Here is a 12,688-nt window from a genome sequence, read left to right on the forward strand (position 1 = left end):
AAATAAGCAACGGGGGTTACGGCTTCGGGGTCTAGGAGTTAATTGTTTGTATGTAAAGGCTTCGGTGAAACTAAAACGAAAGAAATAATGAGAAAACGAAACTTTCCTTGACGTCGACGCCGGCCCAATCGACCAGTCAAGAAGTCGAACCTAACAGTTTTCACCCCAAACTCCGTCCTTCCCCCTTCCTAATTTCCAGCAATAATTCGCATAAAAAAAAACCCTAATTCTCCTCTCTCCCAGCTCTAATCTCTCGTCTCCTCTCGCCGATGGCCTCCAATGGGAGCAGCGCGGTAGGCTATCTCTAGGTCCACCGTTGGTTATCGAAAATTAGGGGTTTTCCCGTCTAATTCGCTCCTTGCTTGGTGTCTCAGAGCGTTGGAGATACGGAGAGTAGCTTGGAGAAGATAAAGCGGCAGCTGACCTTGGGATCGGGGAGGTATCTGCTCCAGGGCCCACTTCTCAAGCGTTCCGAAACAGTATGGCATTTGATCCTTTTTTTTTCTCTGTCGCAATTAATTGAATTTATTCTATTTTGTGTTTTCTAGGTAAAGATTGGATTTTTACTGGGATTCCGTCATTTTTCTGGTTTGTCTTTGAGTGAATTTTCTTAAAATTGTTAAGCTAGCTCTATTCTTCTTCACATTTTGGATTCGATGATATATTAGCATGGTCTTATTAAATAAAATCAAAAGACACTGAAGAGGGATGGAATGTGATACTTAATGCTCGAGATCTGAGAGTCATAGATGATAGACCTATGGATGTTTAAGCTGTTGGTTGTCAAATGGTGGCTCTGATGTGAATTTACTAGACATAAGGGGTACGAAGATTCATGTATGCCAATGAGGAACAACATGAGTTAAAAATATCAAACTGAGCTTTCCTCTTGGTTTAATTATAAATTTAATCAATAAATCATGTCAATATTTCCTTTGGACAGTAAGGTATTATGCTCGTCAGCTTACTTATTTTGAGCGAAGACACAAAATACTGACTGTAGTTTCATCTTATTAAAGCAAATGTAGTATATGCCCATCTAGTAATTAGATGCCATTTGGCCTGTAATAATATGTTCATTGACATTGATGTACATTGATGGAACATTTAGAATGACTGTTGAATAATTGGTTGGAATTTTATCAATCTTACTCTAGCTATCCTACAAAGAGTTTATTTCAATGCGTGACAGATTTTGTTTCTCTCATTTAACAGCTGAGGAAATGGAATGAGCGGTGGGTAATCTTGGATCCAAGTACTGGAAAGATGGAGTACAAGTATGGCATCTTGTCAATTTTGTAATGAATCTCTTTCTTGACACTGTATGACTGTTACCATATCTAATTATCTTCTTACATATAGGGCTCGGAGAAATGAAACAGTTATCAGGGGAACAATTATATTTGACTCAACAAGCACAATCACTTTGTCTCCTGTGAACTTCCAGTAAGATATTTGTCTTGGCATTTCATCTTTGTATAGTTCATGGCCACTTTGTAGGAAGATGTTATAACAACCTCCTAAAATATTCTTGCTTTTGATGTTACAGAGGGCTACCAAAGTACGATGGCTGTTGTTTTTGTATCCATATACTTGTTGGAATGCCTAAATTATTTTTTAATTGGTTGTGTTCTGCTTCTTATTTAATAATACTAATTCAAGACAACCTTACCTGTTTTCTTAACTAACCGCACTAGATATTGGAACTCCTCAGAAAAAGGACTACTTTCTTTGTGCTGAAACTCCCGGTGCTGCAAGAGCTTGGGTATCCACTTTACAGTAAGCTTATGAATCTATGCCTTTCCACTATACAATTAATCTGCATCATGTTAAGCTCTCTCCTTCCTTAATTCTTTATTGTAGCATTGCTGGTGTCACCAATAATTTATCCTTTTGTGATAGATGACATATCTATTCTGCACTTATAGAGCTTACATGCCTATGATGTAGAAATCCTTTCCGAAATATTGTGTATCATGAACAATACTCAATTTTGTGGTTGGCCACCTGTCTATATCATTTGTTTATGTAGCTATGTTTTTTGAAGTTAGAATCCCAATTTCCCAGCATGATTTGGCTAGTGGTATGTTTTTTCTCATTATTGATGATTATGCTATGTTTTTGCTAACATTGTATCTTGCTTGTCAACCAGTGCAACTCAGTTGGTACTTCGGGCTCATAAAGAGGCTGTGAATTCGTTGTCTGGGAATGGTTCTGCAAAATTGGGAACTGTTGCCACTGTAGTTGCAGCTGCAAATGCAACTGCAATGGAGGCATCCAAAGAAATAGAAGCAGCAATGAAGATCTCCATGAGAGCTGCTTTGGGCTTTGTGGCAAATAATGCAATGGAAGGTCAATTAGATGATCTAACAATCATGAAGGTATGCAATTAACTTTTCTTGAATTTATTTCTTATTATCAGCCAATTAGATAGTCTGTTTAACCTGATTGCATGTAATAATGGCTTAAAATTACTGCTGGCTTTTCACCAGATAGGCGTTATAGCTCTAATTGAGTTTCAACGAAGTAGGGTTCTTGCCCCTTTTTCACCAAAAAAAAAGAGAATGTAAAGAACAAGATTTGAGCATCTAAACTGTTGTTGAAGGAACTGAATGCTACAAAAATAATTTATTGTCTCTTAAAAAATGCTGATATTTGCTTGCTGTCAGCACATTCTCTTGGAATTTCATTAACCTGTAGGATCTCATGATTTAATTAGTTGAAATCTTCTGGTTGTAGTTAGTTTGGCAAATTAACTGCGAGTATTAGGAACTCATATTCATATTTGGATAATAGTTGATGCGACTTATGGTGTTCTCTACCTGTATTCACAGGAGACTCTTCGAGTAAAAGACGAGGAACTACAGCAGTTATCCAAGGATATTCGTGCTCGAGATTCGACTATAAGAGAGATAGCAGATAAACTAACGGAGACTGCAGAGGCCGCTGAAGCTGCTGCTTCTGCAGCTCACTTAATGGATGAAGAGAGAAGACTTATATGTGCAGAATTTGAGCGCCTGAAAAAGGATTTGGAGAAACAACTAGAATCATCCTTGCTTAAGGTAACAAATATTTTATCCTATTTAGACGGTGTTCAAGTTGCAATTTCTTTTTATTTCAAGTTGAGTAGCTTCAGATGATTCTCTGGCTTGACTTCCAATTTCCAAGATGTAAAACTTTGTAAATCTTGGCTTCCATTCATTGCAGAAATGAAAAAAAAAATTTGGGGTGAAATAGACCAAATATTCTTGATGTTAAATATCTTTCATGTTGGTTCTACAGTTAAGAGAATCTGAAGAAAAAGGTATAGTCCTGAGCAGAGAGAAAGAGCAGTTGCTGAAGCAGAGAGACTCTTCACTTCAAGAAGCACAATTATGGCGTTCTGAGCTGGCAAAAGCTAGAGAACGTGCGGTGATATTAGAAGCAGCTGCTGTCAGAGCTGAAGAAAAAGCTAGGGTTTCAGAAGCAGATGCTGAAGATCGCATAAAGGAAGCTGCAGAAAAACTGCAGGCCATTGACAGAGAAAAGGAAGAACTCCTCGCTCTTGTTACTGTTTTGGAATCACAAGTCCAAAGGTTGGTTTAAGATCTCTCCTCTATTGAATATTTACTGGTCTAGTCGGATTAATTGAACTGAATATCTTAAAAATTGTAATAACAAGAATGATTTGAAAACAATATGGTTCTGATCCCGGTTGCCTTCTCTACACTTCTTTGGTGGGGATTTCCTTGCCTCCTCTGATCTCCACCAATTTCTCTGTCACCTCTCTTGTCCCTTTCATATTAACTGTTGTGAAGCAAGCATGAGCTTTTAGGCCAATTACTCTAGTTAATTTACATTTCCGAACCTTTTCTTCTCTAGTTCTTAACAAAGCACATCTCCTTGACAGGGAACAAGGAAACACAAAACAGATCTGTGAAGAGAGATCAGAGTCGTGCTCCGGCGCCGATGATACTCCACCATTGACAAAGCACGTGGACTTATCTGAAGATGATGTGGATAAAGCTTGCTTAAGTGACTCGAGTTCCATTCCAGTTTCTGGGGACAACATAATTCAGTTGGCAATTGACGGAGTTGATATCCGTTCTATTGGCGACGCCGAGTGGGGAGGCTACCAGTCGTCAGATGCGAGGATAGCCGATGTACGGGAAATATCCCCTGAAGCGGAGGGAAGAAGCTTCGACATCCCTGTCGTCAGCCCACCAGTTAATGACACCCCTCAACATGGAGGGAGCTCTTTCCAACACTGATTTCTGTGTGTGTCCATCTGAATACATGATAAAAACTTTTCCTGTTTGTTTGCCGAAAAAGTATTAGGAATTTGCTTGACCTTTTTAATTGGAGAACTGCTAGGAAATATTCATTTGGCAAATTTCTTTGGTGTTAAGTCTGATGTCGGCTGTATTGAGTTATACAGGTGAAATAATAAAATTTCCATTCTTGGTTTGTTGTGATTGAGCTGGTGTTCAATATTTATTACCATCCTCACTGTATAGACACAACAGAGCAGGCAACTACTTTGAAGTAAATATTCTAGTAGTTTTTTCTTTTTGCCCTTTGGGATAATTATATCTAGGGATTATTTACATTTATTTTTGTGAAAAGAAAGGGGGCAAGAATTAGGGATAAAATAATTATTTGATTTTGTTTAAACATTGTCAGGAAGGTGACATTTAAGATGTCAATATGTATCAATAGTATATGGAGGTCTTAGTATAACTATCCATGCAACAAGGCTCGGCCCACTAAACAAACGAGAAGTAAAGATGAGTAGGATATTACTTGGTCCGTCCGATTCTGGATGGACGGCGATAAGACGTCGTGTGGAAGAACCCAAGCGAGAAAGGCGGCGCAGTGCCACTTTCCTTTCTTGCAGCCCAAGCCAACGAAACGGAGCTGCCCCTTTAAAACCCCTAAACCCTCTTCTTCTTGTTCGATGGTCTGTCCATCTCCATCTCTCTGTCGGGATTCGAAGCTCTCCTATTCGAATTAGGTACTCTCTCTCTCTCTCTCTCTGGATTTCAGATTTCGTAGGAATTGATTCCGACATATGTCGCCGTAATCTCGAGAACTGATTCCCAAGTTATAATCTTGAGAGCAATTCCTAATTGCCTTTCAAACGTTGCAGTTACAGAACTCAGGGGTTGTTTTCTGGCGTCTTGGCTCGCCGAATAAATTAATGGTAAATATACTAGAATGCCTCAGTCCCGAGTCTTTTCTTGCGATTCCTGCTTACCATTATCAGTTGCTAGAAGTAAAGCCTCAATCCCGAGTCTTTTCTTGCGATTCCTGCTTACTATCATCAGTTGCTAGAAGTTTTTAACCTCAAAGTTAGATTTTTTTTTTCCAAGTTTCTTTTTTTCACATGATGTTCTTTTTTTTACATGATATACTAGCGTGCTCGTACATTTTAGCACTATGGGTCACGACTTCTTATTTTTCACGTATTTGCAAATTAACTCCTATTATTTTCATATATATTCACAAGAAACATTTCAGCAGGTATATCTCCAAATGTCAAAAGATGATGTTTTCTATAATAAGAGTACCATTTAGGTGCTCATATGCTGTCTTTTATCCAATGTTGATCGTGTGCTTGAGAATTGATGACTTTCTTGTGATAAGTCCATTGGTAGAAGATTTAACTTCTTTATGCTAATTGAACATTAACTATCTTGATGCATTATTATTTGGGGTCATTGATCCGATATATTTTATCACCAGTTTGGTGTTGGTCTTATTCTCGGATAGATTTATACAGGGCAATCCCTCCTCGATATATATTGCCAATTTATTGTTGATAGTTTCAGCATTCCTCTTCAATAATATTATATTCTTCTGTTGCATGTCTACATGCGAAATAATTTCATACCTCCACACTTGCTATCTGCCTCTAAATCTCATGTTCATATTTGACAATTCAAGCAATATAAATGCCACCTTTTGTTCCACGGGAATAAGGAATTATTTGTTCTTCTTTATTCTGTTCATCGGTTGGAGTAAAAATATTTTTCTTGGATCATATTTTCTTGTGGATATTGTTAACTCACAGTCTATTCTATAAACTTGTCGTTTGAGAGTGGGAGACAAAAATAAAAAATATTTAAATTCAAAAATGGGTGACATGAATTGAAACTATGACATTTTACTTTGATACCATGTTAATTCATCAACTATTCTAAAAGTTTAAATTTAAGCCGGCAAGAAAATGATAATTTTGATATATTATATTTTAATCAGAGGTGTGTTTCACAATTTTCTTTATCTCTTTCCATTTCTATGTTTCTAATGGCTCAGGCATCTCCTTTAGTTGCAAGTTTAACTGTGGCAGCTGCTGCATTAGGAGGCAGATACATGATCCAGGCATGGCAGGCATTTAAAACTCGCGCAGCTGTTCCTCAGGTACGTAGGTTTTATCCTGGTGGATTCGAGCGGCAGATGACAAGAAGAGAAGCAGCATTGATCCTTGGCATCAGGTATTGATTCCTTGATGCCTGTTAGGTTCTGTATTCAAAATACATATTATTCCTAGATTTATACTCAGTAACCAATGAGAGCTTTAGATCAAAATTTGGTTATTCTGTCTCAGAGAGCATGCCGCAATGGAGAAGATCAAAGAGGCTCACAGGAGGGTTATGATTGCCAACCACCCTGATGCCGGAGGGAGCCATTATGTTGCTTCGAAGATCAACGAGGCCAAAGATATGTTGGTCGGAAAAGTGAAGGGTGGCTCCTCGGTCTTTTAGTTGTGGGGGAGATAGCAATAGAGGTTACAATTAATTAATTCTTTTTTTAATGAAGAAAGAAAGCAGGATGAAAAAGAGAGTTGTAACTACTATGTCAAATTCTTTCCATACTTCTTGATTCATTATATTGTTAATCTTGGATTGCCAATTGTATTTCTGAACCTTCATCTGAAGGTGTTGATAGAAGCATGATTTGTTTTTATCCCAACTAATCAAAGTGAAGATCCTTAATATGCTTATCCTTTTCTACAAAATTGTCTAAAAAGTTTAGCAATACGGTTTATTAGACTTGTCTTGTTCGTCACAGTATATTATTAACAGCTAAAAAGCCCTCATACTTAAACTTCAGATTTATCCATATTAGAACATAAATTCATAACGTCATCATCTTTTCGAGAAACAGTGCATTGCAGGAACTACGTTGCTTGAATTAGATCACCAAGCATACATTAGACCCGCTAGTATGACATCTATTATATATATATATATAATATTTCTTACTACTATATTTTAAAAAAAATGGATCTTATCGTAGAAACATCGATGATGTTATAGGTTCGAATTCAACCGCAAATAATTATTGTGGAGAAAATTATTTAGTGGTTTATTAGTTTGGCTCAACTATTTGACTCCGTTGATGATTCTGCAATGTAGTTGGCTTAGATGAGAAACTCAGCAGCATGACGGGTTGGAGCAAGTCTTGACAGTGTTTAATTTGAAGCAATTAATCGGCAACACACATGATTTAAAGCCTAGATTAGATAGCTTACTATATTGCTAAAAGCTTAGTGGAGCCTAAGTAAGGGCGTAAATGAGTCGAGCCTCAGCGAGTCGGCTCCGGCTCATGTTTGGCTCAAAATTACTTTCTAGCCTTATAATTCTATTCAGGCTTGGCTCAGCTCAATTCGAGCTGAGCTCGAGCTTGATTAGATGATGAGGCAGTGGTGTACGTGGAAGCGTGGATGACAGCTTGCCAAAGAAGGAGTAGGAAACGGATGGAGGAGGAGGTCGGAGAAGGTGGTCAATGGAGGAAAAGGAAGCTAACGGAGTGGAGGAAGAAGAGAAGGCCGACGCTAAGCCCAACGTCGATGGAGGAGGAGGTCATTAGAAGGAGATGGTTGATGGAGGAGGAGGTCACTGAAAGACACCGAATGAGATGGTTGACAAAGGAGGAGGAGGCCGACGGAGAGGAGAAGGTGGCGCCGTAGTGGCGGCTTGCTGATGGAGGCCGACGAAGAGGGAGGAGGTGGCGTCGTGGTGGCGACTTGTCGATGGAAGCCGATAGAGACGGAGGAGGTGACGACGACTTGCTGATAGAGGCCGACGGAGAGGAGGAGGTGGCGAGGGCTTGCCGATGGAGAGGAGGAGGCTGGGTGGGTGGGGGTGGGGTGAGGGTGGGCTGGTCGTGTAGGGTGAGACTATAGGTGGTGTGGTATGGTGGATGAAGGTGAGGGTGACAGGTGACAGGTGACAGGTGATGGGTGAGGGTGGGGTGGGTGAGGGTGATGGGTGAGAGTGAAGGTGATGAGTCAGCTATCGAATCTATTGAGCGGAGCCTAGGTGAGTTGGTTCCAGTTCAAGCTCGGCTCGATATTAATTTCTAACTGATTTTAATGGCTCAGACTCAGCTCAGCTCTGACCGAGTCAAGTCCAAGCTGCTCTTCAAGCTCATAAGCCTAAGTACTTCCATAACTAGAGAAGTTTGATATTTTGTCCGACCAATATCTACAACCAAAAAAAAACAGCTAGAGTCACATCCTTCTTAATTTTCTGGTAGTAGTAAAAGAGGAGATGAGGCTTCGTCCTGGAATCTGAACCTCGCCGTTCCGACAATACTGGCCGTCGGATTAGAAAAGGACGACGATAGGATGAACCACGAAAAAAAAATCAGAGCAGAGCTTATCGTCCTGTAAGAATTGATGTAGCATCGTCCTTTCCGATTCTTTTGAATCCCAAAGCCAACGAAACTAAATCCCTCATTCCCAAAACCCTAAACCCTCGTTTGCTTCCACGACCCTTCCATCTCTCCCTCCAATTCGACCTAGGTACTCTCTCAAGATTAGATCTCGTTTAAACCGGATTTAAATTCGATCTAGTCAACTTACTCTATTCTTCCAATTTCGAATGAATTAGAGTGCAAAGGAAATTTGGCGTAGAAATTTCCTGGTCTTGTGCGCGAATTAGCAAGCTAAAGGAGGGAGCTTTTGGGGGAGAAGGAGCAGGAAGCCACTGCAAATTTTCTCCTTGGGTCCGGGGATCATGCTCTCTCTTCTCTTCCCCACTCCATTCTTTTCCACTCGTCTACTCAAACCCAATGCCGCCTTTCCAAAGTCGTGTTCCTTCCCTGCTTCCGATCCGGAGCTCAAAGACAAGTGTACAGGAGGAAATAAAGTGCGCTGGGTACGCAAGAAGCTGCCGTCGAGGTTGCTTCCGGAATTGCTGCCGAGGCACGTGGCGGTGATCATGGACGGCAACGCACGGTGGGCCAGAGCAAGGGGCCTGCCGGTGTCGATGGGCCACGAGGCCGGCTACCGCTCCTTGAAGGAAGTGGTTAAGCTCTCCCTCCAATGGGGTATCCGTGTTCTCACCGTCTTTGCCTTTTCTTCCGAGAATTGGTTCCGCTCAAAGGTAGCCCTTTTATTCTCCTCCTCCTCCTCCTAACACTGATTTCGATCTACCTTATCGTTGTGGTCTCGTCTCGCCTCGTCTCGTCCATTGCAGGAAGAGATCGATTTTCTAATGATGCTGTTTGACAGAGTCCTCCGAGAGAACGTTAATGATTTCTTGAGGTATGAATTGTTAGTTAGTATGCTAATTGCGCACAAGACCTCTAAGAATAATTATGTAGCACTTCTATCATGTATTGAATCATAGTGTCGAAAAGGTTCCAAAGTTAAATCATGCCATTTGTATGAGGATCAATTAATGTCAAAGAGGTTGTTTCCATGACTTGAACTCGTGGTATAATTGGTTGTGTGAGCATAAAAATGAGAATGAGAACTCTTAAATGAGAAACTAATCTCTTCAATTCACTAAGTGGTGTAATAAATGCTTCAATTCCACATAGTTCATAGTCTCCTGCATTAATAGGTTTTCTCCATGAAATTTCACTCTTTATCTGCCCACAGATGATACGTCTGAATTATATGCATTAGTAGGATATAACATTCATATTAATTTGCTATGGACAATTATTCTGATACTAAATTGATATAAGACAAGTAGAGGGAAGAGGATTTTATTAGTAAAGAGGGGTTTGGGACAAAAATAACTGAATTGTGCTGCTTAGATTTTTATCGAGAGTCCTCAGCTTTGATTACCACTCGATATCGATGTGCAGTAAAACCATGCTAAGAGAGCCTCTTCTCTTAGATATTGCTGTTATATAGTATTGAATGTCATTTGAACATGGAAGATTTATATAGGTAATTAAAAACTTTGGCTGCTGTAAGAAGTCTATTCTGCAATGAAAATGTTAACAGCCTATTTTTGTGTTCTCATCAGGGAAGGAGTTCGAGTATGCATAATTGGTGACTCCTCAAAACTCCCAATTTCTTTGCTGAAATTGGCTAGAGAAGTAGAGGAATCGACAGTGAACAACTCAGAGCTTCAATTAATTATTGCCATTAGCTATAGTGGACGGAATGATATATTGCAAGCATGCCAAAAAATGGCCGAGAAGGTAAAGAATGAGTTGATCAAGCCAGAAGATATTACTGAGGCACTAATAGAACAGGAACTGGAAACAAGCTGCAGTGTGGAATTTCCTTACCCAGATTTACTTATAAGAACTAGCGGCGAGCTGAGGTTGAGCAACTTCTTATTATGGCAGTCAGCATACACTGAGCTATTTTTTACGAAGACACAGTGGCCTGACTTTGGGGAAGTCGACTATCTTGAAGCTTTATGCTCTTTCCAGAACAGGCAAAGGCGCTTCGGTCAGCGAAATATCTGACATCGGTGACAACCAACTTACCCAATTATGATACACTAGTATGTATGTCTTCATCTGGTATCGCGAGGTCCATGCTGATTCTGGAATGTGCCACGTAAAGTTTTGGTCGTTGCAAGTTTGCACAGAGATTACAGTGATTTATTGGATGAAGAACAAAGCACTGTGAACTAGACTTGTAACAATATTAGAAACAGATATATTTATTTATACAAACATAGATGCATTATACTGTTAATCTTGAATTCTCCAAATTGGAGGAATCGTCTTTTATGTTCATCGAAAGAAATTGATGGAAGCATGATATATTTTTTTTCCTGTGAACAGTCTTGGTAATTTTCTTCTTGCTAGATGATTTCCATAGGACAAATAGCTTATCAAAGTTTTCTTCTTCTTTTTCTAAGGGATTTATACATTTCGCACCCCATATTATGTGGATATTACAGTTTACACCATGTTTTTCACTATTTTTAATTTAACTGTTGATTTTTCTCTAATAAACTATTGTAAAACACATCAAGTAGGTTCTTTTTCTTTCTATCATTCGCTGAAAAATAATGATCAAATTAAAAATATTGGAAAGACAGGGTGTAAATGAAATAAACACATAGTATAGTGTATGAATGGAAAATTCCATGTTTCAAACCAAGTGAACAGCCGGTTAAAAGAATTTACTTGAACTTATATGGAATTTCAGCTGTGATTGATAGTTTTCCCCTCTTAAGACAACAGTTAAATAAACTTTGGTCCTGTGGTCTTTTATCTACACTAATAGAATTTTGGGATTTCTACATACTTGCCAATAGAAAGCTTTCAAATATCATAATTATTACTATATTTCTTTAAAATATTATAATTGCCACCGAATTATTAAGCTGTTTTAAACATATCATTCAGTCAGTAAAATCTAACTAATCACAATTATAACTAAATATAGATTAGAAAAGAAAAACTATTTTACCGTTATATAAATTGCTTAAAGTTATTCGAAAGATATCTAATGTTGCTCGATATGAGAAGAAAATGAGCGATAAGTATTGTACACTCTACACTTGAAGAAGGAAGAGTATTTTAATCTCTTACATATATTATTAAGTTTAATTACTATATGTTAAGAATATTCTCTAAAAGTGAAATTTAGTACAATTTTGATATTTAAAAGAATGTATTAATAATTGTGATATCTTTAAAAAAAAATAGTAACATATTAATTGAGAAAAAAAGAAGAGCAAAAGCTATCAAACTCACTAGATGAGTAGATGTACATGCAAAGTTGAATCAAATCTGAAGCTCTGAGGAGTTAAACTAGCTAACAGTTAAGCCTCAAGTTATGTGGAAAACAACCAAGTCAAGATTGAGTTGGGACTTGTTAGTTGTTTGATGTTTCGCTTTCCCGTTAAGTGAAATGCCAAAAGAGTAGTCATTTCTGGATTGCTAGCACTTCAGATGAGAAAAAGGTCTAATTGGGTGGCTTTGCTTCACATAATAAACAATGACTTTTATCCCTACAATTAATTGACAAGACAAAACTTGAGTCTTGGAAGTAATTCACTTTGCCACATCGCTCATCCCTGGTTGAAGGAAATGAACTTGATCTGAATGCCGAAGTTTTTGACTGCAGTTCGCTGATCAATTCAGTTCTTCTCTTCTTTTGCTGAAATCGGATAGCGGTAGCAAAAATATAGTAATATCATACCACTCTGTGAATCACTTCTTGAGTCCATTTTAACTGCTAAAAGCTGTACATGGAGTTTAATTTCTAACCGTGACTACAAATTTGGAAACAAGAAGTCGTGATAAATGTGGAATTGTATCTTCTTCTTCTTCTTCTTCGTTTGTGTTTTTTTTAAGCCAATCGCACACGATACTTCCATTATTTTTTTGACTTGAGCTTGGAAAACAAAGCTGACAGCAACGTACTGTTGTGCGATTGTAAAACTGAATCTTTTGTGAGACTCAGTTTACAATGATAAAAACAATTCTATCATGA

The 12,688-nt window shown here is 38.5% G+C and overlaps 3 protein-coding genes across 5 annotated transcripts; all 3 read left to right on the top strand.

The window, feature by feature from the left end:
- The first annotated feature begins 11 nt into the window (after positions 1-11).
- On the top strand, positions 12-4,454 carry LOC140796742 (uncharacterized). The gene is made up of 10 exons (XM_073149822.1): positions 12-293; positions 375-479; positions 1,216-1,277; positions 1,363-1,446; positions 1,550-1,581; positions 1,698-1,779; positions 2,153-2,381; positions 2,835-3,062; positions 3,283-3,575; positions 3,890-4,454. Exons 1-10 carry the CDS (start codon positions 270-272, stop codon positions 4,248-4,250), a joined length of 1,500 nt encoding a protein of 499 aa, XP_073005923.1. The 5' UTR covers positions 12-269; the 3' UTR covers positions 4,251-4,454.
- Positions 4,455-4,803: 349 nt separating this feature from the next.
- On the top strand, positions 4,804-6,983 carry LOC140797084 (mitochondrial import inner membrane translocase subunit TIM14-3-like). 2 transcript variants are annotated; one of them, XM_073150370.1, is made up of 4 exons: positions 4,804-4,993; positions 5,129-5,182; positions 6,298-6,476; positions 6,590-6,983. In XM_073150370.1, the coding sequence occupies exons 2-4, from the start codon at positions 5,180-5,182 to the stop codon at positions 6,744-6,746; spliced, it is 339 nt and encodes a 112-aa protein (XP_073006471.1). In that variant the 5' UTR covers positions 4,804-4,993; positions 5,129-5,179; the 3' UTR covers positions 6,747-6,983. The 2 variants fall into 2 exon arrangements, with proteins under 2 accessions (XP_073006471.1, XP_073006472.1); XM_073150371.1 differs by lacking the exon at positions 4,804-4,993 and having other exon boundaries at positions 5,071-5,182.
- A 1,467-nt stretch (positions 6,984-8,450) lies between these two features.
- Positions 8,451-11,016, top strand: LOC140797053 (cis-prenyltransferase 4, chloroplastic-like). Of its 2 annotated transcripts, XM_073150333.1 has the most exons (4): positions 8,560-8,791; positions 8,880-9,374; positions 9,468-9,535; positions 10,251-11,016. In XM_073150333.1, the coding sequence occupies exons 2-4, from the start codon at positions 9,006-9,008 to the stop codon at positions 10,699-10,701; spliced, it is 888 nt and encodes a 295-aa protein (XP_073006434.1). In that variant the 5' UTR covers positions 8,560-8,791; positions 8,880-9,005; the 3' UTR covers positions 10,702-11,016. The 2 variants fall into 2 exon arrangements, with proteins under 2 accessions (XP_073006433.1, XP_073006434.1); XM_073150332.1 differs by having other exon boundaries at positions 8,451-9,374.
- The last annotated feature ends 1,672 nt before the right edge of the window (positions 11,017-12,688 follow it).

This window comes from Typha latifolia, chromosome 10, assembly GCF_019914945.1.
Source record: "Typha latifolia isolate L0001 chromosome 10, TyphaL0001v2, whole genome shotgun sequence".
Lineage (NCBI taxonomy): Eukaryota > Viridiplantae > Streptophyta > Magnoliopsida > Poales > Typhaceae > Typha > Typha latifolia.

Bases quoted from the DNA above. Each gene is read 5' to 3' on its own strand.
- LOC140796742 (XM_073149822.1), top strand. From the start codon at position 270: ATGGCCTCCAATGGGAGCAGCGCG. The intron at 480-1,215 runs GTATGGCATTTG...CTCATTTAACAG, and splicing joins TTCTCAAGCGTTCCGAAACA to CTGAGGAAATGGAATGAGCG. The intron at 1,447-1,549 runs GTAAGATATTTG...TTGATGTTACAG, and splicing joins TTGTCTCCTGTGAACTTCCA to AGGGCTACCAAAGTACGATG.
- LOC140797084 (XM_073150370.1), top strand. The intron at 6,477-6,589 runs GTATTGATTCCT...ATTCTGTCTCAG, and splicing joins GCATTGATCCTTGGCATCAG to AGAGCATGCCGCAATGGAGA.
- LOC140797053 (XM_073150332.1), top strand. From the start codon at position 9,006: ATGCTCTCTCTTCTCTTCCCCACTCCATTCTTTTCCACTCGTCTACTC. The intron at 9,375-9,467 runs GTAGCCCTTTTA...CGTCCATTGCAG, and splicing joins AGAATTGGTTCCGCTCAAAG to GAAGAGATCGATTTTCTAAT. The intron at 9,536-10,250 runs GTATGAATTGTT...TGTTCTCATCAG, and splicing joins AACGTTAATGATTTCTTGAG to GGAAGGAGTTCGAGTATGCA.